At 40.6% G+C, this 26,539-nt stretch overlaps 1 protein-coding gene across 2 annotated transcripts in view; it reads right to left on the reverse strand.

Moving 5' to 3' along the window:
* COL12A1 (collagen type XII alpha 1 chain) overlaps positions 1-26,539 on the reverse strand; it is a 116,599-nt gene that overhangs the window by 36,840 nt on the left and 53,220 nt on the right. For both annotated transcript variants that reach the window (XM_077811621.1, XM_077811620.1), the window contains exons 28-45: positions 25,331-25,357; positions 24,863-25,005; positions 21,772-21,901; positions 21,328-21,467; positions 19,198-19,327; positions 18,436-18,578; positions 16,741-16,870; positions 15,040-15,182; positions 12,096-12,225; positions 11,733-11,852; positions 10,684-10,833; positions 9,617-9,733; positions 8,929-9,075; positions 8,366-8,440; positions 7,529-7,668; positions 3,415-3,538; positions 3,081-3,224; positions 300-464 (exon numbers count right to left, since the gene is read on the reverse strand). In XM_077811621.1, the coding sequence (XP_077667747.1) occupies positions 300-464; positions 3,081-3,224; positions 3,415-3,538; positions 7,529-7,668; positions 8,366-8,440; positions 8,929-9,075; positions 9,617-9,733; positions 10,684-10,833; positions 11,733-11,852; positions 12,096-12,225; positions 15,040-15,182; positions 16,741-16,870; positions 18,436-18,578; positions 19,198-19,327; positions 21,328-21,467; positions 21,772-21,901; positions 24,863-25,005; positions 25,331-25,357 (2,298 nt within the window). The remainder of the gene's footprint in view (positions 1-299; positions 465-3,080; positions 3,225-3,414; positions 3,539-7,528; positions 7,669-8,365; positions 8,441-8,928; positions 9,076-9,616; positions 9,734-10,683; positions 10,834-11,732; positions 11,853-12,095; positions 12,226-15,039; positions 15,183-16,740; positions 16,871-18,435; positions 18,579-19,197; positions 19,328-21,327; positions 21,468-21,771; positions 21,902-24,862; positions 25,006-25,330; positions 25,358-26,539) is intronic.

The raw sequence follows: 26,539 nt of genomic DNA on the forward strand, positions 1-26,539 counted from the left end.
GGTAAAGAGGAAATCTGTCACATCCAGAAGTCCATTTAAGCTACCATTCTACTTGCTCTTCAACTAAAAAAATAATTCTCACTTATTGTTTATTCACTTTTTAATAAGAGTATCATCTCAGGGTGGTAGATAAGATAAAAATATAATAACCACTTAAATAAGAAACATGCACTTGCTCACTGGAAATATTTATTAAAGTTTCTTGAAAAAGGTGTAAATGGGAAAGCCTTGACATGAGACTTGTAGCAGTACATAGTCAAATTTATTAGCTTGTGAGAGAAACATTGTCTCTTACTTACTTGAGGTAGCTGTCTCACAAATAAAAGTGAGGAGGTTCTCCTCAATCTTTTCAAAAGCATCAAAGTCATCAACGATAAATACATGACGTTCACTGGGTTTGCTGGCAATCTTTGACAGCTCATGGTAATCCACATCAGCTACACCAACAACAAAGACGCTGAAACCTACAAAAATAATGTTCATTATATGAATATGCAACGAATATACATGCTTATCATTATCATTGGCTCAGTAACTCAATAGCAAATCCCAATCATGTAGAGATACTGTCTTCTCTGTTAAAAAATACAAGAACCAAATCATGCAAGTAGAATATACTTTTGGTTGAACCCAGTCCCTTTGCACTTTCTGGATAAAATGCAGAATGAAGTAAAACCCAGTGGAGAAGAGTATTCAATACACTTTTGACCAAGGGATGTCAAATGGAGAAACTCTTTCTCCATTACCTTGGTGAAACAGAACAAGCAATAATATAAACTGTTGGCAAAAATGTGAGGCAAAGGGCTCATGTCCTGCAGGGAAGGGAAGTTCTGGTATGGAATCATTCAGCTGCACAAAGCTGTTTGAAATAGGCAGAAGGAGTCTTTTTATGAAGCCTTCTTGCTGCTAAATAAATGGCTGAAAGGGATGAATCTATGAGTTAGATCACTGAACACCCAAGGAAGAAACATACACCTAAGTACACAATTTAGATCAGAAGTGCCCAGCCAATCTCCCTGAATCAAGAAGAAACAAGTATACTATTCTGAACATTTCTTTTTTGCAAGAAGAGAGTGAAGAAACCCATGCCAATGAAACACTGAATAGAAACCCCGAATTTTCTGGTATTAAACAATGACTATATAAACCCCTGGAAGCCAAACAGGAAATGAACTGTTTTCTAATGTACAGTATTATCTTATGAGAGGGATCCTTGAAAACATTACGGGAAGGCATCTGAGGGGAAATGAAGAGCATAACAGTTCTGGGTTACTCCCAAGACAAACTAATCAAAAATAGTTAGGCTCTGCTCTTCAATAAAAAGGATGATTAAAAAAATACTCTTCCACTTTAGACACTGTTGATCACTCTCTCATCCTGGATTCCTCTCCTGCCTGTCAGGTTGCGCCTTCCAGTTCTCTTCTTCCTCTCCTCTTTCACACTTTTGGCAACCCTCAAGACTCTGCTATTTGGTCCTCTCCTGTTTTTCTTCCATAGCTTATCCCTGGGCAATTCATCCACTCACCAAGCTTCAGCTGTCATCTCCATGCCAACGGTTCACAAATCTTCTCTATCCCTGACCTCTCCTGTTCCATCCAGTCTTGCATCTGACTATATTTTTGAAAAATACTCTGGAGATCATATCACCTAGTTAAACTCAACAAGGCTTATGATGAGCTCCTCATGTGTTTTCCAAAACTCTCTCCCCTTCTTCCAGTGCCGTTGGACAATATCATCATCTTCCCCATCATCCAAGCTCATAACCTGGCTGTGACAGCCTCCTTACTCTTTCACAAAACATACAGGCTGCCACCAAATCCTGTCTGTTCTACAACATCTCAAAAATCTGACTCTTCCTTTCTATCCCTATGTCTAAAATCCTTATCCATACTTTGGTTACTTCCTGCCTTGACTGTTGACGTCTCCTACTTTCTGTGCTTCTCGATTTCCATCTCATTCCCATGGTCCACCCAAATCACCCTGGCTAAAGTCATCTTCATCAGCTGTCTCTTAGACCATGTCATTCTCCTCTTCAAATCCTTCCAATGGCATCTTCTTGCCTTGAGCATTAATGTTAGCTTATCTTCTTCAGCTTCTGGACTTTGCATAATTTTGTCTCTGCCTATATCTCTCTCTCATTTCCTCCTCCTCCTTCTCTCACCACTTCCTCCTATCAATAAATCCCCCTACCACTTCCTTTGTCACCTCCCTGATACACCTGAAGACTGGGGAAAAGACGAACACAAGTTGAGGGCTACAATCAGCCTGTAACTTTATGATTTTAGCATGCTTGCTTATACTAGGGCTGAATTTGGCCAATTTAACAATTTTTAATAGCTAATATGAAACCCAAGGAGGGCAAATACAGAATTCCAAGGTAACAAAGCAATCTGAGGCTTAATCAACAGACATAAAGAAACAGAGCTAAGGTAAGGAAGCACAACAAATGTTTATATAGGAAATTAATCACCATGCTGCTTATACTCTATATCAAAATATGCATTAAAAATGCAGAATTGGAGAACTAGAGCCTCGGCTACAGCAAACTACACTTGGGCCATCTAAGGAGGGAGCATAAATGGCCACCTCCTCCTCAAAACCTGGGGTGGGAGAGTCAGGGGCCTGGTCAGACCCCTGCTCAAGGTAGAGTAGATGAAGGGCTGCTCTAACTTGTGCCAGTATTAAAAGCACTCTAAGGGCCATTCCAGCAGATCAAGATCATTGGACTGAAGTGCACTTAATAATGCCCCAGCCCCCTGAATAGGGGCCAGGAGTGATATAGGACAAGTTCTGTAACTATGTAAGGGGAATTCCCAGCAAACTGTTTAAGCCTGCTCTGTCCACAGAGAGAGAAGAGGCCAGAATTAGGTCCAGTCAATCTTAACATTCTTAAAATAGTTTGAGCCATTCCAAATCATATTCTGTAATTCGAATGTCTCTCTCAGGAACCACTACCTATTTAGGATGAATAAAGGACCAACAATACCTGATACTGTTGTATAGCCGTATGTTAAATTGCATGACTTAAACTCTTTAGTAAAATGAATATCAGACTCAACTACGTTCTACAGGGTGCTTACCAGAGTGCTGTATGATTGCTGCAGCTTTCTTAACTTCATCCTGCGACCGACCATCTGTGACAACAACAAGTACCTTGGGCACACCTCTTCTCATGCCACTCTCCCAAGTCAGGACTTTTTCTTTGATAAATGTAAGGGCTTTGCCTGCAAATTGCACAAAGAATGAGGACTCATGCCACATTTGCCACTGAAAATATTTCTTTTGAAGAACTAATACAACTAATAATAGTAGAACATAAAGCCCTGGCCTTAAACTACAGAGGATTAAGATAATGAATAGGTTTTCAAAAAACTGATTATTCGGAAGGAATACATAGTTATTCATCAGACGCACCTGTTCTTGTATTTCCTCCTTTGTACCGAATATTCTGAAGTGCTCCTAGAGCCTGAGCCTTATCCTCATATGTATTCAGTTTAAACTCAGACTTTGCATCGTCGCTGTACTGCACAAAGGAAACCTGAAATGAAATGCATCACAGCGTTCAGCCTCTGACCTGTGTGGCTTCAAGTGCTCTCCACTAAAGTGAATTATGTTGTCAGTCACCACTGAAATAGCAAACCCTGAAGTTATATGTAAATATAGATATAACAGCGGTAAAGTTATTAGTTAATGCTTTATAGAGAAAATACTTGTTAGAACTATGGTGGCACCATATTTAGTCCTGGTTCTCTAGTTCAGCTTGGGGATACAGCGCCTATAAAAACTGTTAAAGATTACAAAAAAAATGCAAGAAGCTCATGACATAACAATTAACAGGGAATGTGCCAGAATTTCAGTCATTTGATACATACAGTATAATACACTTCCTGAACTGGAACATTAACTCATCTTGTATATTTGTATATATCCATGTAAACCCAGAGTGAATATTCTGCCTATGTCTATAACGTATATTTCATTTTTCATTTCCTCGTAGTCATAGAATATTAGGGTTGGAAGAGACCTCAGGAGGTCATCGAGTCCAATCCCCTGCTCAAAGCAGGACCAGCATCAACTAAATCATCCCAGCCAGGGCTTTGTCAAGCTGGGCCTTAAAAGCCTCTAAGGATAGAGATTCCACCACCGTCCTTGGTAACCCATTCCAGTGCTTCACTGCCCTCCTAGTGAAATAGTGTTTCCTAATAGCCAACCTAGACCTCCCCCACTGCAACTTGAGACCATTGCTTCTTTTTCTGTCATCTGCCACCACTGAGATGAGCCTAGCTCCATTCTCTTTGGAACCCCCCTTCAGGTAGTTGAAGGCTGCTATCAAATCCCCCCTCACTCTTCTCTTCTGCAGACTAAATAACCCCAGTTCCCTCAACCTCTCCTTGTGAGTCATGTTCCCCAGTCACCTAATAATTTCTGTTGCCCTCCGCTGTACTCTCTCCAATTTGTCAACATCTCTTCTGTAGTGGGGGGACCAAAACTGGATGCAATACTCCAGGTGTGACCTCACCAGAGTCAAATAGAGGGGAATAATCACTTCCCACAATCTGCTGGCAATGCTCCTACTAATGCAGCCCAAATATGCCGTTAGCCTTCTTGGCAACAAGGGCACACTGCTGACTCATATTCAGCTTCTCATCCACTGTAATCCTCAGGTCCTTTTCTGCAGAACTGCTGCTTAGCCAGTCGGTCCCCAGCCTGTAGCAGTGCATGGGATTCTTCCTTCCTAAGTGCAGGATTCTGCACTTGTCCTTGTTGAACCTCATCAGATTTCTTTTGGCCCAATCCTTCAATTTGTCTAAGTCACTCTGGACCCTATCCCTACCCTCCAGCATATCTACCTCTCCATCCAGCTTAGTGTCATCTGCGAACTTGCTAAGGATACAATGAATCCCATCATCCAGATCATTAATAAAGATGTTCAACAAAACCGGCCCCAGGACCGATCCCTGGGGCACTCCACTTGATGCCAGCTGCCAACTAGACATCGAGCCGTTGATCACTATCCGTTGAGTCCAACAATCTAGCCAGCTTTCTATCTGTCTTATAGTGCATTCATCCAATCCATACATTTTTAACTTGCTGGCAAGAATACTGTGGGAGACCGTATCAAAAGCTTTGCTAAAGTCAAGATACATCACATCCACTGCTTTCCCCATATCCACGGTGCCACTTATCTCATTATAGAAGGCAATCAGATTGATCAGGCATGACTTGCCCTTGGTGAATCCGTGTTGACTGTTCCTGATCACCTTCCTCTCCTCCAAGTGCTTCAAAATGGATTCCTTGAGTACATTCTCCATGATTTTGCTGGGGACTGAAGTGAGGCTGACCCGTCTGTAGTTACCCGGGTTCTCTTTCTTACCTTTTTAAAATATGGGCACTATATTTGCCTTTTTCCAATCATCCAGGACCTCCCCTGATCGCCACAAATTTTCAAAGATAATGGCCAGTGGCTCTGCAATCATATCAGCCAACTCCCACAGCACCCTCGGATGCATTAGATCCAGCCCCATGGACTTGTGTATGTCCAGCTTTTCTAAATAGTCCATAAGCTGTTCTTTCACCACTGAGGGCTGCTCACCTCCTCCCCATACTATACTGCCCAGAGCAGCAGTCTGGGAGCTGACCTTGTCTGTGAAGACCGAGGCAAAAAAAGCTTTGAGTACTTCAGCTTTTTCCACATCATCTGTCACTATGTTGCCTCCCCAATTCGGTAAGGGTCCCACACTTTCCGTGACCTTCTTCTTGTTGCTAACATATCTGTAGAAACCCTTCTTGTGACACTTCACATCCCTTGCTAGCTGCAACTCCAGTCGTGGCTTGGCCTTCCTGATTACACCCCTTCATGATCTAGCAATATCTTTATACTCTTCCCTAGTCATCTGTCCAAGTTTCCACTTCTTGTAAGCTTCCTTTCTGAGTTTAAGCTCACCGAAGATTTCACTGTTAAGCCAAGCTGGTCACATGCCATATTTGCTATTCTTTCTGCACATCGGGATGGTTTGTTCCTGCACCCTCAGTAAGGCTTCTTTAAAATACAGCCAGCTCTCCTGGACTCCTTGCCCCCGCATATTAGCTTCCCAGGGGATCCTGCCCATTAGTTCCCTAAGGGAGTCAAAGTCTGCTTTTCTGAAGTCCAGGGTTGGTATTTTGCTGCTCTCCTTTCCTCTAGTCTGTCCCATTTATATTATTAGCATGCCTTAGTAAGCTGGTCCTGAGCAGATGTCTCAGTATTCACACTTATTGAAATCAGTTTATCTTTTTTTAGCCATCATAAATATCTAAAGTGAAGAACTAAGAATGTGTGTAATTGGCCCAGGACAAAAGAGGAAAGGAGCTTTAAGTCTTTCCCCAGTAAACCCAGAAAGTTCACAGCTATTCTCCTCCAACAGCTAATTTGCAGCAACTCTCCTGCTGGGCTGAAGAAGAACAATTTTTGAAAACCAAGTAGTGTGAGGTTAGAGCTAGGCAGGATGGAGATACTGGAGAGAAGGTATTCCAGGAGAGGGTCTTTCTCTCTAGAAGTATGTCTGCAGAATGAAATAGCGGGAACCAATGACCTAGAGACATGCATGGGGGAGGAGAGAACTGTTCACAAGCAAGATAACTGGGTGCTGCATTTCAGGAAAACAGAAATAAAACATCCTTCCAAGGAAAATCACTGTCTTCCTTCCTACAAGGGAAGATAGTCTTGCACCAACCGGTGATGGCAAAGCTCCAGAGACATTCTTACTCGTGCCATTCACCTCTAGCTAATAAAAAAGCAATGCTTATGAAAGCAGGACAGAGCTCCTATCCAGTTCCGCTTAACTAGAAGGAAAACAGTCATGATGCAGGGTCTTGACCATGGGGAGATTAACATAAGACAAAATTAAAGGCTCCTCAGGAGTCTGGCAGAGACTCCTGGCAGAGACACATGGAGAACCCCAGGAGGAAGTAGAGACGTTTCAACCTCCCCACTATTTCTTATAGCTTTCTTTTTAAAGATGCATCCAATTTCATCCAGTAAATCCTCTTCTCCAACTCTTCTGCAACTGTTTCCATGCTTTCTTCTGCCCACTGCACATGCAACATCCTTCCTGAACTGACACACCAAGACATTATCCTCATTCATCATCATACTCCTTCTCAATGCCCACTTCTGCTGTGACACTAAAAATTAGCCTATTCATAACAACTATGGAGAGGGGCAGCTGAGGATATTTTATATGCACAAAGAAACAAAAACATGCAACTAACATTACATTGGCCACAGAGCACCCTGACTGCTCTTCCTGTATGCTGATTCCCTTTCATCTGCTTGCTATCTGTCTTTTGTCTTTCAGGATGTCCGCTCTTTTAGACAGGGACTGTGTTTTCCTTTATGTTTGTACAGCACAGTGCACATATATAAATACACACAATACAGTACCAGAATAATCCTATACAACAGAGAAAGGTAGAGGAGATTTTAAGAATTCAGGTTTGTTGGTTTGTTTAATTTCCCTGCAAAATGCATTTAATGGAAATTACCCACCTGAATTCCAGCAGGATTGATTAAGTCAAAGGCTCCAACAGTATTAAAAACAAATTTCACTACTTTGTTGAAATTATCATCACCAATACTCCAGGAAGCATCAGTCAGGAACACAATGTCTGCTTTGGCGCCTTTGCATACTGAAAGACAAACACAGCTCAATGAACTCTTAAAACACACCCCTCATTCAGGACCGTGGACTAAACAGCACTGTTTTGACCATTTTAAAGCAAGAATGATGAGCAAACATTCAGCAAACTTCAGTCATATGCTCAAGCTGCAGACTACTCTTAAATATTAAAGTAGTGTTTCTCTTGCATGTCTCTCTTGCATTTCCTGGGTTTTGCAGATTTTCGCACAATGCATTCAAGGACATCCCAGGTCAAATCTTGGCATTTTTGTGCAAAAAGCTCATATGAAACAAAATCCTGAAGCGTGCAACTTAACACCAGTTTTCTTGGCAATCTCCACCAAAAATAGGTTCATATGCTAAAGGCAACGCTCACAAATCCACAGTGCATACTGAGAGTCGTGGCCATTCCCCCAAATCTACGCAAACTGCCACCATGACCCAGTGGCTATCTGAGCTCAATGCAACACCCTGGAAAATAGCTAGTATAAAGGGAATAAGGCCCAGTCATCGTTCCCCTGTCTACACCAGGCAGGTGACGGTGTCTGAGCTGCTGCAAAGGGCCAAAGTGGGCCAGAGGATCATTAGGCCCATATATTTTTGAAGTTACTTCAATTTAGGAAAAATATAATTCAATCTAACCTTTGAGTGTGTGGATGTACAGCAAATAAGACAAAATGTACCATGAATCTACAATACACACTTACCATCCCGAGCCGGTGGGATTGTGGGAGGTGGAGGAGGAGGAGGCGGTTGAGTTGGTGCTTCGGTAGGTTTGATGACTGAAGTAAAACAATTAAAACCTTTTATTTAACATAAAATTTTACCCAAGAAAGGACTCCACCCATGTGAATTACCCTGTGTATGACTGAGGAAAGAACTATCAATGCTTTTATTGGTGACCAAGACAAGTAATTCCTAATCAGCACAGAATAATTTGCTGTTCCAAAAGCAAGTCCTTAATTATGACAAGGGGCCAGATCCTGCCACTCTTACACAAACTGAGAAATCTCTCACTCCGTGGTTACTACCCAATGGGATTAACCTGAGCAAGGTAATACTCCATTTGAATTTCCCCCAAATAATTGCTATTCTCTGTTCCCCAGCTCAAGGAGTTTCCCACTGACTTACACTTGGAGACACAGGAAAATAGACTCCTCAGTTGTGGTACTGTATGTCTTGTACAAACAAGATAATTGTAAAATCTGTAGTCTGGACTATTTCCATCCCATTCTGTTCACACACTTACTGTTCATATTGCCCGACTTACCCGTGCGCTCTTTCAGAGAGATGGGCGGTCCCTCAAGGTTTGGGGTCTGAACAAAGACAGTAGCATTGTATTCAGTGTCTGGTGAAAGGCCAGTGAAACAGTGGCTGGTTTCTGTCCCACGTACTGTAATTTCTTGTCCTCGGGATCCTGTGAAAACAAACCCAAAGGAAGGAAAATGTCCGGTCCGGTACTTCCCTTTCCAGAGGTGTGCAGAACAAAGCAAGAGAGAGTGCATGCAGGGAGGGTGCTGAAATGGGATGAGTGGCATCTCCGCTGCTTGCTCTTCCCAGCTCAGGAAAGACTCTGTGCAGCAACACTGTGTGGTGGGTGCTCTGCACACTAGTGAGCTCTCAGGCTGTGAAGGGGAAGAGGCAGGGAGCAGCTGCTCTCCATAGTATGCACTCATAACCCCTGGTGAGCAGCAGATTTCCACTGGGAAATCCTAGTGGGAGTTAACATGGATAGAAGCAGCATTAATTTCCAATCTGTGTCTTCTTAGAAAGGCAGGCTGCATGCAGGCCTGGGGAGTTTTACCAACACAGCTTGAATCCTGGGGGAGGCACTGGAGTTGAAATTATCGCAAACTCAGGGCCCTCAGCCTGTCACATTACAATCCTTAGTTTAGTCGTGGCATAAAACTGAAACGTACATCCGCCCACAGAACACACAAGGAATCAAAGGAATTTACCATCAGCCGGGTTGAGCTTTAATCTGTAGGAAGATGCTGACCGGTGAGGGGACCATCGGATACAGAAGGTATCCCATCCCACCTTGTAACTTTTTAGATCAGTGACATTCAAGTACACTGCAAAAAAAGGGAAAGTGTTCAATTTATTATCTGGGAAATACAATACATTAGATATAAAATTAACCAGATCAGAAAGAACAATGGCATCAGTAGTTGCTGGTCCACATAGCACTATGGCAGTAAATTTTGCCCGCGTGTGGTTTTATTTTAAAAATGTCCACAGAAGAAAAAAATAGTTCTAGTCAATTCATCTCTGCTCTTCCTGTTTAGTCCCACAGATCTGACCTCTGTTATTTACAAAAGCCCAAATTCGGGTACGCTTTATTATGCTAAGTACTATCTGATTCTATGGGCTGTCCCACTAAAATCAATAGAACCACTTATAAAGATATTTAGCATGAGGAAAGTGCACCTGATTTGGGCCCCATTGTATTTTATTTTATTTTATTTATTTACTGGCAGTGCCAAGAGCTTTTAATGACACCATTTAACAAAATGAGGATTTTACAACTTATCCTTTTTTGCTGAAATCTCAAATGGCTCATTAACTGAGTTCAGCAACAAACCAATCCTCCACTGAGCAGGTTCAGCTTTGATGGAATGTGTAGTCAGTCGATATTACCATGAGATGCAATCAGAAGCAGTGAGGGGCCTTAATCTGCATGGTGCTGACTGCACCCTGCAATCTACTAAACACGTTCTAGCCAATGGGTGTGGCAGGTGTTGAGCAACTTGCAGGCTCAGACCCAGCTACAGCCAAACAAATTGTAAGAAACGGAACTAGAGGATTGTCTCTTGCAAGCCATTAGTAAAAGCAATGTTTAAATAATTTGGGTTTCTAAGCTTAATTTTATTTACGGGCCTGATTCTCACAGGTCTGAGCATCTATAATTGTGGAATGTTCAGACCATAAGGATCGAGGCCCTAAATATGGACTTTTCAGTCAACATGAGATCACTTCAACAATTATATCCTATGTGACTACAATAAAAGTGGTTTGGACTTACATGTAGTGCCTTGATCAATCAGGGGTGCGCTGAGTCCAGAATCGTATTGGGCATAAACATTCACATCATAGATAGTACTAGGAGACAGGTTGTGCAATGTGTATGAAGTCACTTCCCCAACAAACACCTCCATTGGCGGCTCGTCGGAACCTTGAGTTAAAGGGAATCACAGAAAAAGACACACAATTCTATGAAGACTCTGCTAGGGCATTATCAGTATTCTTTTATATAATCTGTACCGCTGAGTGGCACAGTTATATCAGCCTAGCCCCCGGTGTACACAGCACTAGGACTAGAAGCTGGGTGTCTCCAATCAACATAGCTCTCCCACACAGGTGGATTAACTATGCCACTGGAAGCAGCTCTCCTTTCGGCATAGTAGTGTCTTCACTGAAGTGCCACACTGGCGCACCTGCACCAATGCAGCATCTTATGTGTAGGCCTGCCCCAAAACTTGGTCCTTGTTTTAAAAAAACATACTTGTTATTTCTTAAACCTATTACTTGAGTAAACATTCTCATTGCTAATAAAATAAATGGAGCTTTACTAGTGCAATATTTGTATTTAATTTAATTTCCAGAGAAGCATGCAAATGTGGATTCATTCTCATGTCAAATAAAAGCATTGAAGGACTGTCATTCATTCAAACTCTGAGTCTGATTCTGATCACACACTCATGTAAATCAAGAGCATCTGCATGAAAGATAAGAAGTGTAAAACTGGTGTAAATGAGAAGAGAACAGGCCTGGGACAGGAGATAAAATAGTTGTATTAAATGTCAAATATATAATGAAATCAAATGTGCTGTAATGTGTGTGACAATGTATCTGGTGTTCTAACTGTCTTTATTTTGAAACACTGAAGTTAACAGGAAAACTTCTTACTCCTTTAAAGTCAATAAACCCACAAATTAAAATAAGTAAAGAAAACGCCTTTAAAGCACAGGGCTCCGTTTTCATGAGGATACACAGGATATTTCCACCCAGATCTCTTAACTCATTACTCATTGTTTTCAAAGTGTTCTCTTCAAAGCAGACAGGTTTTCTTACCTACAGGTTTATATGCAAGTTTGTACCCAAGAACAGGAGATGGGGAGGGATCCCAGGAAACTCTGAATCGTGTATACCACTCATCTGAAATATGTATGTTTTGAGGAGGAAGCAACCCAACTGAAAAGAAAGAATAAGCATTAGAATTGTTATTATAGTAGCAACTGCCTTTTAAAGCTGTATAACAGGTAAACTGTAAACTCCCTGAAGAAGAAATCATGTCTTTGGGTATGTTTGCATTGTGCCTAGAACAACAGGAACCCAACACAGATGGGGGCCTCTGGCACTTCTGCAGCAGAACTTATAATTAAGTTATAAGGAGGAGAAATGAGAATACAGTACTTAATGCTAAAGCTAAGTTACCAGTTCGTCCATTTCCTGTCAGCTGTCCACCGTCTCCATCATCATACACAGCCACAACAGTAATTTTATATGGTGTGTCTGACTGCAGTGGCTGTAATATCACATTATTTCTTCTTCCAGGTACTGTTGTCTAGAAATCAGGAGAGAAATACAGATGAATATCTTGTCATATTTTACCTGACATTATAATTGTAATAAATTGTAAATGAGCAACCTTGTGGAATTTGTGGATGTATTTCACTGCAAATACCCAGTTGTGGTTTTTTAATCCAGCTATGGAGAAATCCATTTTATTGAAAGGGAGACTCCACTGCTTTACCATTTCAGAACAATTTCAGCCTACCTAAAATTAACAGTATTGTCTGTTTAAATTATTTTAAAGTATAACTTTGTAGCTTTTGTCAAAAAACTGGACTCCTCGTCTCCTTCCCTTTACAATATTGTAGCTATCCCCACACCAGACTGATATCCCACAGCTTCTCCAGACCTCATTCAGGAATTAAACATCTACACAGACCCACAAAAGATTTCAGAGTAGCAGCCGTGTGAGTCTGTATCCGCAAAAAGAAAAGGAGGACTTGTGGCACCTTAGAGACTAACCAATTTATTTGAGCATAAGCTTTCGTGAGCTACAGCTCACTTCAGCGGATGCATGTGAGCTGTAGCTCACGAAAGCTTATGCTCAAATAAATCTGTTAGTCTCTAAGGTGCCACAAGTCCTCCTTTTCTTTTTACAAAAGGTTTGTTTCCTCCATACATGGAAAGAGGACAAGTTATTGTTGTGGGTTTTTGGAGAGAGAATAAACAAGAGAAGATAAAGCTACTGAAGGGAGGAGGGGAGAGAGAAGATAACCTTGCTGGTGTGTTTCTGTTGTGAGAGTGTGGAGTAGAGAAAAGGCAGAGTACCCACAAACACCACGGCCACCTTCTCCGGGGCACAGGGCCAGAAAAGCAGGGTAAAGAGAGATGGAAAGGACACACACAGAAGGGAAAAGTAGGTGTGAACTGGGCCTGGAGACTGTCCGAAGTCCATAGATGTGGTCAGGCTGGTTCGGGGAGGAGAAGCTATGGAATGACATGTGGTGGGGCTATGATAATGGAATGACATCTGGTGGAGCTATATGAAGAGGGGGATGAGATAAAGACATTTTGCTACCTGTCACAGATTAGCTATATTAATTCATAGTGTATCTCCACTGAGCCATTGCAGTTAAACCAGATATGAATTTGAGCCAAGATATATATCAGCCTCCAGAATATAAAGTCAGAGCCACCCACAGCCATAGAAAAGGTGAAACCTCCATAAATGTTCCTTAACATTAACATTTAAAATTTGAAAGTAAGAAATACTAGTTATTATTTTAATACATTTATCTGTCTAATCAACCTTTCCTATAAAACAGCTGGATTTTTCCTTAAAAAAAAAAAACAAATTTGTGCCATCTGCTCCCTCAGCTGTTTCATTGTCCAAAAACTCTTCATGAGAAGTAAGCGCTCTTTTCAGTATCTGGTTTAAACCTTAACAATCTGCAGCTTCTCTTCATGACCACATACTTTCCACATTCTTTGTTCAGTAGTTGGACCAAATAATGTCCTGGATCCTTCTACATCCCCTTTAAAAGCTAAAAAGCCATACTAAGATTCCCTCTCAGTCTCCTTTTTTTCTCCATACTAAACACATTTAACCTTTCCTTTTCAGAGAGAACCATCCACACTATTACTCAATCCCGTTACCCTCCTCCGCTCCCTACCTAGAAGCTAGAAATCCTTCTTTTCAACTTGGCAACCGAAACTGTACACAATATTCCACATTGCCATATCAATGTTTTATGAGATGTCAACAATAATTATTTTGATTTGCAAAATTTTGCCTAAATTATACAATCTATTACCCCCACTTGCTTCCTGCTGCAGCAACGCATCATGGTTTCTCCTTTTGTAGAGACACTTTGGTGCCCCATGGGAGTGCCATGTCCACAAAGTATCATGGGAGATGTAGTCCAAATGGTGGAGAGGAGAATGAGAGCACAAGGCACAGGAACTACAAGTCCCATGAGACACTGACGTGGTATTTCCTAATTGAAATTTTGAGTCTTTGGACAAAATGTTTTCTGTTTTGGGCTGAAAACCAGCATGATTTTGGTTTTCAGTGTTTAGTTTTTTTAACAAAAAGTCAATTTTTTTTTTGCAGAAAGCAGACACTTTTTGAGAAAAAAATTGCTTAATTGAAAATACAATTTCCCATCAAAAACTAATTCTGAAGGGCTAATTTTCAACCAGCCCTATTCAGCAATAATAAATAAACAATAACAGGCAGTTATATAGTGCTCTATAGACCAAATCTTTGTGCCATGGAACTTGATGTGAAGCAGCAGAAAGTTAAGGCACGAACTGTTACAATTCAGACAAAACCCCACAAAAGCAAGTACTATAAAATTTGAAGTCAAGTTAACCCAGCTTCCTTAACGCAGCTCATTCTGTCTACTGATTGCCCCATATACTGTATGGTGCTGTGGTTACCAGGAGTCCAAGCATGATAATACATAGTATGTGAAGCAGCACATGGCTATTTACCCGAGCACAATGGCTTGAACTAAGCATACTGTGACAAGCTCAGCTCAGAATCTTCTCCTTGATCTCAACTTTAACACTATAATATGCATTGCTTTCAAGGCCTTGGTGCCTTTCTGTATTTTACGTATGCAACTACTCTGTGGAACTGACTGTTTCACTCAAGAGACTAAGACCCAGCTGCTTAAGTGCGCCCCTTAACACTGCCCTATATAATAATGCCCAAACAATTCATCCCTTCAGCAACCAAAATGTACAATATCCAAATATCAGATATTTTTGTTTTTCTATATATCAGAGGATATTTAAATGATTATTAATGAATGATTATGTATTTATATATTATATATGAATTATATATATAGGCACTTACATATTCATCTATGGGATCTCCAACAGTGGGTGAATAAATGATTCTGTACTGCTGAACTGGCCCATCAGCATGGTCCCATTGTACAGACAGGCTGTTTGTTGTTGGACCAAACACCTTCAAGTTCCTTGGCCCACTGCGAGGTACTAAAAGGGGAATATGTATAAGGACCAATGAAGTGGAGCAAAGACAGAAGTCCTTTCACATTATGATACCCTGGGATATAGAGCTGTCTCAGTGGGTCAGATGTTGCCCTGGAGTGCACATCAAGGACTCCCACTGACCCCTGCATGTACATGAACAGGCAAATATAGATGATAATATCACGGCATTATCCAGAGGCCACATCAGGACTGGGGCCCAACTGACCAGAATTCTGGCTCTGTGGAAGGGAGGGAAAGTTAGTAACTGAAGCTTGAAATGTGAGCATCCGCATCCATTACAGATTTCTGCCCAAACTCGGGCAGGCAAAACAATTGACAGATTGTCACCTTTGCAGATTTTATATAAATCTGGGCAAACAGTAGAGAAAAGGGTACACACAGAGCAAGGGTTGGCATGTTGCAGCCACAGGCAAGTTCCTCCATCTAGTTACAAGCACAAGGCTGGAATAAGCCAGGTTCACTGTAGGTTTATTCATCTGGGATATCCCTGCTGTCTACCCTCTTACAGAAGGCCTTGTGCTCTCAGCTCATTAGGTAATAACAGACAGGTTTTGCTATTTCAGATAATGGGGTGGGGGGGGGATTTTCGTGGGCTGCCTACAATGGGTTGTACCACGGCTGGCCCTAAACCAAATGGCACCGCAGACAAGGAGCATCTTCAGTGCCTCCCCACCCCCATTTGTTAGCATTTCGAATACCTTATTTTTTATTGCATTTGTAGCCCATTTCACGACTTTGATGCACGATTTTCATGCATGATTTGTCCCTGTCATATAAGACAATAAATTTGCAAACTAGGATCTATAAATCTATATTTATATCTTACTGTTTGACAGGTCACATCCCGACCATAATATACCCGCAAGGGCATGGCTAACAACATTCTAGGAGGTTTGAGGAAAATGTAGTTCTCAGAAAGTTTGGAAGATTCCATGAGATTCTACAAAGGTCTGGAACATTCTAGGAGGTGAGTAAAAATGAATCCACATACGGAATACCTGAAACATGTTACTTCAAACATGTTCCCTTTTGTCACTAACAACAAAAACAGCACCCAAGCCTGGGTCACCTGCCCCTAAATCTGGCCCTGGGTTGTACTCATGTGATTATTATGGCAGACAAGACCCAGAATTCAAGCTGAAATTTATGCCTCTGTTTTGGCAGTAAACTGTCCATTTTAATGTGCTCTTTGTTTTGGAGAGAGAGACAGAGTTAGGAGTGTAGCTGTAACTGAATGTTACAGGCCAAAGGACTTTTTTACTGCTAAAGACCTAGGTTCAATTTAAGCTTACATCACAAGTGTCAGTCTAGTCTGGTCCCTAGTAAGAATTTATCTGCATTACAACCAACAGATAATCTGGCCTAATTGGGAGCTGTTGTTCCAGGGAGGTCTAAAATCAAAAAAGCCATTACTCAGGTGAACTGGCAGACCTACACTGGAAAGCATACATGACATTTGTTTGTAGGCAATACCTCACTCATATAAGCAGCAAATAGAGACGCTAAGATAGCAGTAAACAAACATAATTTTGCCTCTTACTTGTTCTCCCTTGCCCAGAGCTTTGATTTCCCTCTCCATCGGCATACAGAGCCACAACGTTCACAGAGTAAGGAGTGTCAGGGGTCAGGCGCTCCAGCACAACATTGTGAGTGTTTGCTGGAACCACAATCTGGGAGGGAAAAGAGGGTGAAGTGAGAGTGACAGGTCCATACAACATCCTAATACAGATAACGCCTTGTAAAATTATTATTATTCAAATTAATTATCAGTCATTTATATTGAAAGGAGGAAATTTGGGAGCCTGATCCTGTTGTGTATTTTCCAACTACAATAATGCAATTTTATAGGAACCAGCCAGTACTGCTTGCCTAACACAAAACTCAACAGCAGGAGATGCAATTATGTGGCAGTAGAATACAGAAGTTCTCATTCTGCAAAATGACTTTTTTTCTAAAATGCTGATAGTTTAAAACCATAATTATTGTACGTATTTTGAACATGAAATGTTCATGAAAAAGTTGTGACTGGTAAAGATAGAGATATGCAGAAATCCAGAGCAAAATATTGCTCCATTGTGGTTTAGTGACATATGCTAAGGATACATTTTCAAAAGGGCCTTTATTAGGTCTCACACGTTTGCGCAGTTATAAGTACTCACACTTGACAGATGCCAACAATACATTACAAATTCTGACAGGTTCACACAGACGTTGGACTGTTCATAGTGCACATATTTGTATCTGTAGAGTGTGGGTGACAGTCTACACATACAAGGGCTCAGGTACCCCTAAAACTTCTTATCCAAATCAATGCATATATAAAGTCCTAATTTTATATCCCAAGAGAGCCCTGAAGCCATTCCCACATACACATAAATAGTCTTTGCTTTGTATTTCTTATGTTTAAAAATCAATATTCCAATTTAATTTCCTTTTGTTGGCAATACAATAAAGGATTCTCAATAGCAAATTTAAAATGGGTGGGGCTTTTATTCTTTTACTCCACTGAATGGTGCGATTACATACAGCACATTAAATCCATATGGAAATGGGGTTTTCAGCAGAGATGCCGCATGCAGATAGATTACAATCCATGGCACAATGAGGGGGGAACGGGGGCACTGGGCACCCCCAGCCCCAGGGGAAAGTGAAATAGACGGCACCAGGAATCTCCAGGAGCGTGGGAGGATTGAATCCAGGCTTTTGGTGTTTCTTGGAGAAGCAGAGATGCAGCAGGAGGATGGGGTCTAGTGGTCCCAGAACTGCCTGGCCTCTGGTGGGGATGATGCTCTTCAGCCTGACCACCCCTCTGGGTAATAGCTCAGGGCTGAGTGAGGGGAGAGGAGACCATGGGGCTAGGTGTGGGGGGAAAGCTTGGAGCTGGTTCTGTGGGGGAAGAGCATGGGGCTAGATGGGGTACAACGGGAGGGGAGTGCGTGTAGAGTAGGGTGCTAGATGGGGAACATGGATCTGGGTGCAGCAACAGCGAATGAGAACTCAGGGCTGGGAGCAGGGGCAGCGGAGGTATGGATACTGTGTGGGGTTGGGTGCAGGGGAAGAATGTGGGGCAAAGAGTATGGTGCAGAGCAGGGAAGGGAGAGTTCTGGGCCTTCTGCTTAGGAGAATTCTGCTCGCACCCCTGGTTACAACTGTTTTGTTACTACAAGTCAGTGATCATTGGAGGTGACATCCTCAGAGCTTCTCTGAGGAATACTCAGGAGGCTGAATAACTTACAGACTCTGATGGCCTTGGGCCAACCAGCGGAGCGTAGACAACTCTATACTGTTGTACTGGACCCGGTGCAGGTTCCCATCGGACATTCAGGGTGTTCGGTGTAGGGTTGTAAACTTGTATGTTTCTTGCCGCTCCTCTCACCACTAAGCCAAGGATATTTTAAATAAGTGTTACAGAGATGAGTATACAAGAATAACTCTGTTCTGTCCGGACACACATAGTAGCACAAAAAGGTGCTAAGATAACAGTTCATCTGTCTAAGGTACTTATGTGGCCTTCATTACCACAGTATCTGAGCATCTCACAGTCTAATGTGTTTATCCTCACAAACACCCATATCAGGTATGCAAGCGCTCTGGTCTCCATTTTTATAGATGGAAAGCGGAGGTACAGGTAGACTAGTGAATTACCCAAGGGCATACAGAAAGTCAGTGATGAAGCAGGGAATTGAACTCATGTGTCCCAATCACAGGCTAACACCCTAATCATTGGAACATGCTTCCTGTCAGCAAAAGCAGACTGAAAGCCTTCCTTACAGAAAGCAATGAAGATTGAGTACGTTGTGAAAGTGAATCATGATACACTCATATCATGATCAATGATACACGTGAACATCATTCTTATGTACCTGCCCTACAATTAACTCAGGATCAGGAAATTTGCAGAGGAAATGTAAAGTAAATTAGGACTATACAACATCTATAATTTTGAATTATTTATATATAAATCCTAAGATGTTATGAATAAGACCACTTCACTTACAAGTTCTCCCAATGTCAGATACACGTCCACCATCCCCTTCCGGGTAAGCTGGAACCACAGTTATTTTGTAAGGTGTGTCAGGCTGGAGAGATCTCAGGATGATATAATTTGTGTTCCCTGGTACTGTTGTCTGTTGGTTTAAAAAAAGTGGTGTGGTATTTAAATAAAGGATGAAACAATTGAGCATTTCAAGTCCGACTGTTACTGCAGATGTCAGTTTAAACTATTTTACATTTTCTTAATGATCCCAAAAAGGAATCTACAAATGAAGTCAGTGGGGCTACTCTGATTTATATCAGCTCAAGGTATCTGACCTAGTAATTATTACAAATTATATTCAATAGCACATTTTCTTTTTACTTAAAGGCATAGCTACAGCCACATCTGTGCAACTTAACATGACAGACTGCAACTGCACGTTGGTTTAGAAGCCTGCTTCTGATGTCAAGGACCTCTGTGTGCTTCCTAGGGTCATCTGTTAAAAAGGAAGTGACACTATCTTTTCCAAAATTGGAACACAGGAGAAACTTGAAACTGAAACTCAGCCAAAGAAAGAAACATTTGGCTGGATAATGTAAAGATAAATGTCCATATTCCACCCAATTTACACACAAATTATGAGTGATGGCTGGAAATACAAGATGCCAGCTGAAGAAACTTTCTTCTCCTTATGAAAAGCTATTTATATGGATACTGGAACTCTGAAGCAAAATAGCAGTTTTCTGGGTAGAGGAGAGTATCTTAGGCAAAACCAATGCAAAGGACTAATAGTGCTTTGTCAGTTTAAAAGTCAAATAGTTAAAGGGAAAGTTATTATTTAATTTAACTTTTAATTTAATGTTTATTACTCCTTCAGAATTACTTTCATTCTATTTATTCTATTCTACACAGGTTTTTATACTTCCCTCATCATTGTACTATCTGAGCACCTTCTACCAGTGCATTGAGTAACGTAGCTAACATCTGTCACGTCTAATTTGTTCTCTCTCTCATTCTCTCTCCAGGCAGGGAAATGTGGGTGCAGTGGAGTGTTTTGCTGTGGTAGCAGGGGTTTTGTGCTGTTGACTGTTTATTATTTTTAAGCGTGCACCCGCTGCTGTGTGCGTTTCTGTTAGAGGAAGTAGGTCAAAGAAGTGTGCCTTGAACTTAGGAGTGGAAGGGGGTGAGGTTTGTGATAGTCCTTAGTTCCTGAAGGAGTTTGTTCCACAGGCCTGATAAAACTCTGTATTTAAGATTTATATTCCATTCCCAGCAGTGATAGTTATTTGCTATGCTACACGTTCTCTTGGAACTGACCTGGACTAATGGTGGACTTAGGACCAGATCCCACTGGTATCAACTCCAAAACCCGCAAGGATTGGTTTAAGACAAGGATTTGGCTCATAGCGCTATATCTCAACTCAGTTATTTTTAGAGTTCAGTACTAATAATATCACATAAATAAGTAACATTACATACTTGTAAAGGCAGGTAGTAACAAACATCTCAGGTTAATACAGTAATACCACTTAGCACTTATATAATGCTTCTCATCAATAGATCAGTGCTCTCTGAAAGACAGATAAGTGGCACTATCATTATTTTACTGGTGGGAAAACTGAGGTACAAAGAGGTGAACGGTAAGATTTTCAAAAGAGATTAGGCTCCTAATTTTCTTTTAGAAGGTGTGATGTAGGCACCTAAATCACTGAGGTGTTTTTGGAAATGTTACCCAAAGTTACTTGAATAATGTCATACTATCGGTGGCAAAGATGGGAACAGAAATGAGATCTCCTAAGTCCTTATCCACTAGCCCATCCCCTTATGACAACATTCATGCCCATATATTTTGCCTCTCGAAGGAGGAGTGCAGGAGTTGCTGTGGAATACAGTTGCTCCCATGTGCTAACATCTAATCGCTGAAGATTTGCTTCTTAATATATTACATTAAAAAAGTGGTATTAAGTCATGAGCTCACTGACTTCCATGGAACTACTCTGAATTTATACCAGTGTAGCAGAGAACAGAATTTGCACAAGGTCTATATATATCCTTGTATTGGGGTGAGGCACTCCTCATTGTCAATTTTTGTTCAGGGGGTTATACTGCAACTTATCTGGGACAACTAATAAGACCCACAAGAATGATTACCATTTCCTCTGCACCACCTGTTGTTGGCACATAATATACTTTATACTGGCGAGGACTTCCTTCAGCATGATCCCATCGTACACTCAGCGTGCTGGTGGTTGGATCGTACACCCGGAGGTTCTTTACTGTGTTGAGTGGCTCTGAAATACATTGAAAGCCCTGTCAGACTGCTGAAATCACACTCCCTCTCAGGCAAATGCACTACAATTAACACAGAGAATGAAGCACACGTACTATGAAGGGAGGGGAAAAGATTTCTGATGTTTTCAAGTTGTGGGGTAGGGACAAAATGAGGTGGATTATACTCCAGAAGGTCCACACTATGAGACCTACCCCCCCACCCCCTCCCGCAAAACTAATCGATCTGCTGATCTCCAGCGCAAGGTATAAATGGTTTCACAGCCATTTGCTAATGGAGACACCACAGACAGTTCTTTTACTTACTGGTCTTGCCCCTGCCTGTCATCCGTCCTCCTTCCCCATCCACATACATAGACGATACAGTAATAGTGTATGGCGTGTCGGGTTGCAGCTTCTGTAGTACGACACTGTTCTGCCTCCCTCCTACCACGGTCTGGAGTAAAACAAAAATGAACCATTAAAATCACTTATTTACTAAGGCTTACTGCTCTAGTAAAAAATGTAAGTATTCGATACACACAACAGAATCCTGTATAGACTACATGGGGCATTGCTCCTGTCATGATCAGAAAGCTCACTAATAAATTAAACAGTAATTATATTCAGTTCAGTGTGGCATATTCATTAAGGCTGGTTTTAAAAGACTACAGTAATACAAAGACAGCATTTGTTAAAAGATTTCCAAATCTATATATAACAATTAAATATAGACCTTCAATCTTTTTAGCGGCAATGTAAAGGAATTTCTTCCCAGACGGGTCCTGATCCATAGCTCATCAAAATCAATGGGAGTCTTTCCATTAACTTTCGAAGAGCTTTGGAGCAGGCATATCATGCCCATTGCTCAGGTGTATTTCAATAAACGATTATAACACTTTGTAGAGCTCTAAAACATAAATAGTTGTGTAATATTAAAATCATGGAAATCTAGCCTCACTTTCACACATTTCATTGCATGTTGATTCTAGAAATGTCCTAAACATTTTTGCTTTAATCCAAAAAGTACAATAAATCTTCTACTTCAATTATACTTAGACAGTTAACCATGTGACTTCAGCCCTTATCAGATCACATAAGTAAAGATTTATAGTGATGTGAGAATGGCACCACTCTAGCAGGCTCAATTTTCTTTCATTATGTGAAATTGGTGTTTTTATACATCGCTCAAAGTAGCCTAACAATCTTCTTATACAATTTGTACATTTTAACAGTCTACTGAATTCAGATGTTTATGCCACAGCAATTAGAATCTGTTGAAAATGGAGAACTCCCAAAATGAGTAAGCATTTAGACATCTGGACATTTTACTGGAGTCCAGATGTTTTTAACCTAGTGCCCATCCACTGACATATTCTAAATTTCAGAGTAATCTACAGTCTTTAGCAGAACAACCTTTAGCATATGCTAACAAAACAAGAAACTCAAATAAATGGGTTTAAATCCTTGTTATCTGTATACAGTTACTAAGGGCCAGAGTTTTAAAGGTGATTAGGTAGGTTCCTAAGTGCCTGCCTAACTCCTGTTGGAAGTAAGGCAGCCAGGCGCTTTTGAAAATACCCTCTTTAGGTGCCTAAATACCTTTACAAATCTGGTCCAAAGTCACTAGTATTTGCCCAGATCCTGGGGTGTGGCTTTAAGCCACCTTTCTCTTCCCTGGTCATGGAGCTGTTGGGCGCCCGACCAGTCTCTCAAAGCAACCTACAGCCCCTTTTTGAAAATTTGGCTTTGAAAGTTTTCGATGAGGTACTGATATAATCCAGTAGTACCAGCAGTTTAATAAAATACCTACACCAAAAAGGTAGTCAATAAATTACCATCATATGGCTGGTAATCATTAGCAAATATTGATTTTGTTGATCAATATACCATGAATCCAAAAAATATATATAATGTATTATATAATATAAATGTGAGGCTTGGAAATGGCCACCTGGGTGATCACTAGTCCAATGGTTCTCAACATTTTTGTTCTGAGGAACACTCTCTAGGAGGAAGTCTCCTCATGGATTATTTCTTCTCCCAGTCCACTACAGATCTGCTCCCTAGGTGGGTGAGAATAATTGATCTAGTCCATCCTCTGTATCGCTGGAAGACAGAGTATTCATAGATTTCTACAGAATGCCTCTTCTTTCCCTGTCTCACTTGAAAACCACCAGTTACAGATCACAGCCCCTCTTGGCAACTCATTCCCTGTTTAATTGACCTTATCACTGTTCTCTCTTGTTTACTGACTTTTCACTTTCACTGCACTGACTGTTGAAAACACACTCCCTTTTTGTTAATTCCTCACAGATATTTCTAGGCCTTTCTAACATACGTTGCTGCTTATTGACATGGGTTTGGATTTTTAAAGAATCACATATTTCACATTTCAATTCAAATATATGCTGTTCATAGAAAAGTAAACTTGAATGTGAAAACATCCAGCCAAATCTAAAGTAAATACCATACTGTGAACAGACACAATGCAAAAAACAGCTTCCTAGAAGGATTGGTAACCTAATAACTCTTTCCTGTACTGTTACTGATTTTTAGCAATAGAACTGGCTAAATCTGGTTATTTTGAACATTTTTCATAATGAACCAAAAGGGTAGACAATCAACTGGCCATGCTATTAATCAATAGGATTTGGTTTTGTTACTAGTAGCATACATTTCAGGTAAACGGGGTGACAAGCGGAGGGGCTGGATCAGTGGTTGCCAAACTGTGCTGTATGGACGACCAGTGGTGTACAGAGCACTAGCTGGTGGTCTGTGAGAAGCTGTTCACATGGTGCTGACTGTCCTCCTTGTTTACAGCACCTGAATCACATTAAAAGAAGCTAAACGACCTTCAATGTTTTCCTAATATTACTTTCTCTCCTAAGCAGTTGCTGTAGTTCCATAGAGCTGTTACTCATTCACTACTGGAACAGCCGGTGGTCCACACTATCTTGAATTAGTCACCATGACACAGTCCCTCTATTAGCATGTGAACCACACAGTGAAAATCTCAGACAAGCCCTGGACTGGAAGACGTTTGTGAATCACAGTTCTCTAGGACTTATATTTTGATATTTTTATTTGATTTGTACATATTTAAGGTAGAAATATAGCTAGTTTTACTTTATTATCTGATCTGTACAGATAATGGGATGCAAGACAATCTCAAGAAAATTGATTTTCCACATGGCCACTTTTTTCCCCATAGAGAACATATTAGTTTGGAAATTTATATTTAATACATAAATACCATATTTATTTTGACCATAAATTTTCATCTAAAAATGCCCCTGATTAATATCTGCACTGCTCTGATTTGAAACTTAATTGTTCTGACACACTAATCTTAAAAACTACATGATCAAATTTGTTTTTCATGGTCTAATAATTATAGTGCTTAAAAATTAGTTACCGATTGTTCAGCGCCATCCCCAGTTGTACGCTGGTAAGTGATCCTGTATCTCTGCACTCGGCCACTGGCTGGATCCCACTTTACAGTCAGGCTATTGGAAGTCGCATTGTACACCTGAAGGTTTCGTGGGCCGCTCTTTGGTGCTGAAGTTATTGAAGCACAGGTTAAGCACACAGTTCAAACAAAGGGTCAGATTCTATACTCAGATGTGGGCCAGGATGCCACTGGCTTCACTGAGCCAGGCATGTGCAGAATTTGGCCCAAAGTTTTCAGAATTCAACAAAGAAGAGAATTTAACTGGAATGTTAGTAAAATAACAAAGCATGTGTTAACCATATGTTTAGTATCATTCCAAATACAAAATCATATTTATTAATAAGCTGAGATCATCGTAAATACACTATTCAGTTTTAAATGGGAATTATGACTTCTTTAAATAACATGAAACCTGAGAATTCGGGTTCTTACCTTGTGTTGTTGGACGTATTGCAGGTACTAGGAAAAAGCACAAGAATTTTTGAGAAGTATTGCATGTATGCCTTTAATTCTAATTTAATAGCTAATAATAATAATAATAATAATTAGGCAGTTAACTCACACGATTAACTCAAAAAAATTAATCACAATTAAAAAAACTAATCACAGTTTTAATCAATAGAATACCAATTGAAATGTATTAAATATTTTGGATGTTTTTCTTCATTTTCATATATATTGTATTCTGTGTTGTAATTGAAATCAAAGTGTATATTATTTTTATTATAAATATTTGCACTGTAAAAATGATAAAAGAAATAATATTTTTCAGTTCACCTCATACAATTACTGTAGTGCAATCTCTTCATTCTGCAAGTGCATCTTACAAATGTAGAATTTTTTTTTGTTACATAACTGCACTCAAAAACAAAACAATGTAAAACTTCAGAGCCTACAAGTCCACTCAGTCCTACTTCTTGTTCAGCCAATCGCTAAGACAGACAAGTTTGTTTACATTTACAGGAGATAATGCTGTCCTCTTCTTATTTACAATGTCACCAGAAAGTGAGAGCAGGCATTTGTATGGCACTTTTGTAGTGGCATTGCAAGGTATTTACGTGCCAGATATGCTAAACATTCATATGCCCCTTCATGCTTTGGCCACCATTGCAGGGGACATGCATTAATTAAATTTGTGACTGAACTCCTTGGGGAGAATTGTATGTCCCTTCCTCTGTTTTACCCACATTCTGCCATATATTTCATGTTAGTCTTGGATGATGACCCAGCACATGTTAATTTTAAGAACACTTTCACTATAGATTTGACAAAATGCAAAGAAGGTACCAGTGTGAGATTTGTAAAGATAGTTACAGCACTCAACCCTAGGTTTAAAAATCTGAACTGCCTAACAAAATCTGAGAGGGAGGAGGTGTGGAGCATGCTTTCAGAAATCTTAAAAGAGCAACACTCCAATGTGAAAACTACAGAACCTGAACCACCAAAAAAGAAAATCAACCTTCTGCTAACAGCATCTGACTCAGATAATGAAAATAACATGCGTTGGTCTGCAGTGCTTTGGATTGTTATCGAACAGAACCTGTCATCAGCAACAATGTGTGTCACCTGGAATGGTGGTTGAAGCACGAAGGAACATATGAATCTTTAGCATATCTGGCAGGTAAATATCTTGCGACACTG

This window comes from Eretmochelys imbricata, chromosome 3 (genome assembly GCF_965152235.1).
Source record: "Eretmochelys imbricata isolate rEreImb1 chromosome 3, rEreImb1.hap1, whole genome shotgun sequence".
In the NCBI taxonomy this organism is placed as follows: domain Eukaryota; kingdom Metazoa; phylum Chordata; order Testudines; family Cheloniidae; genus Eretmochelys; species Eretmochelys imbricata.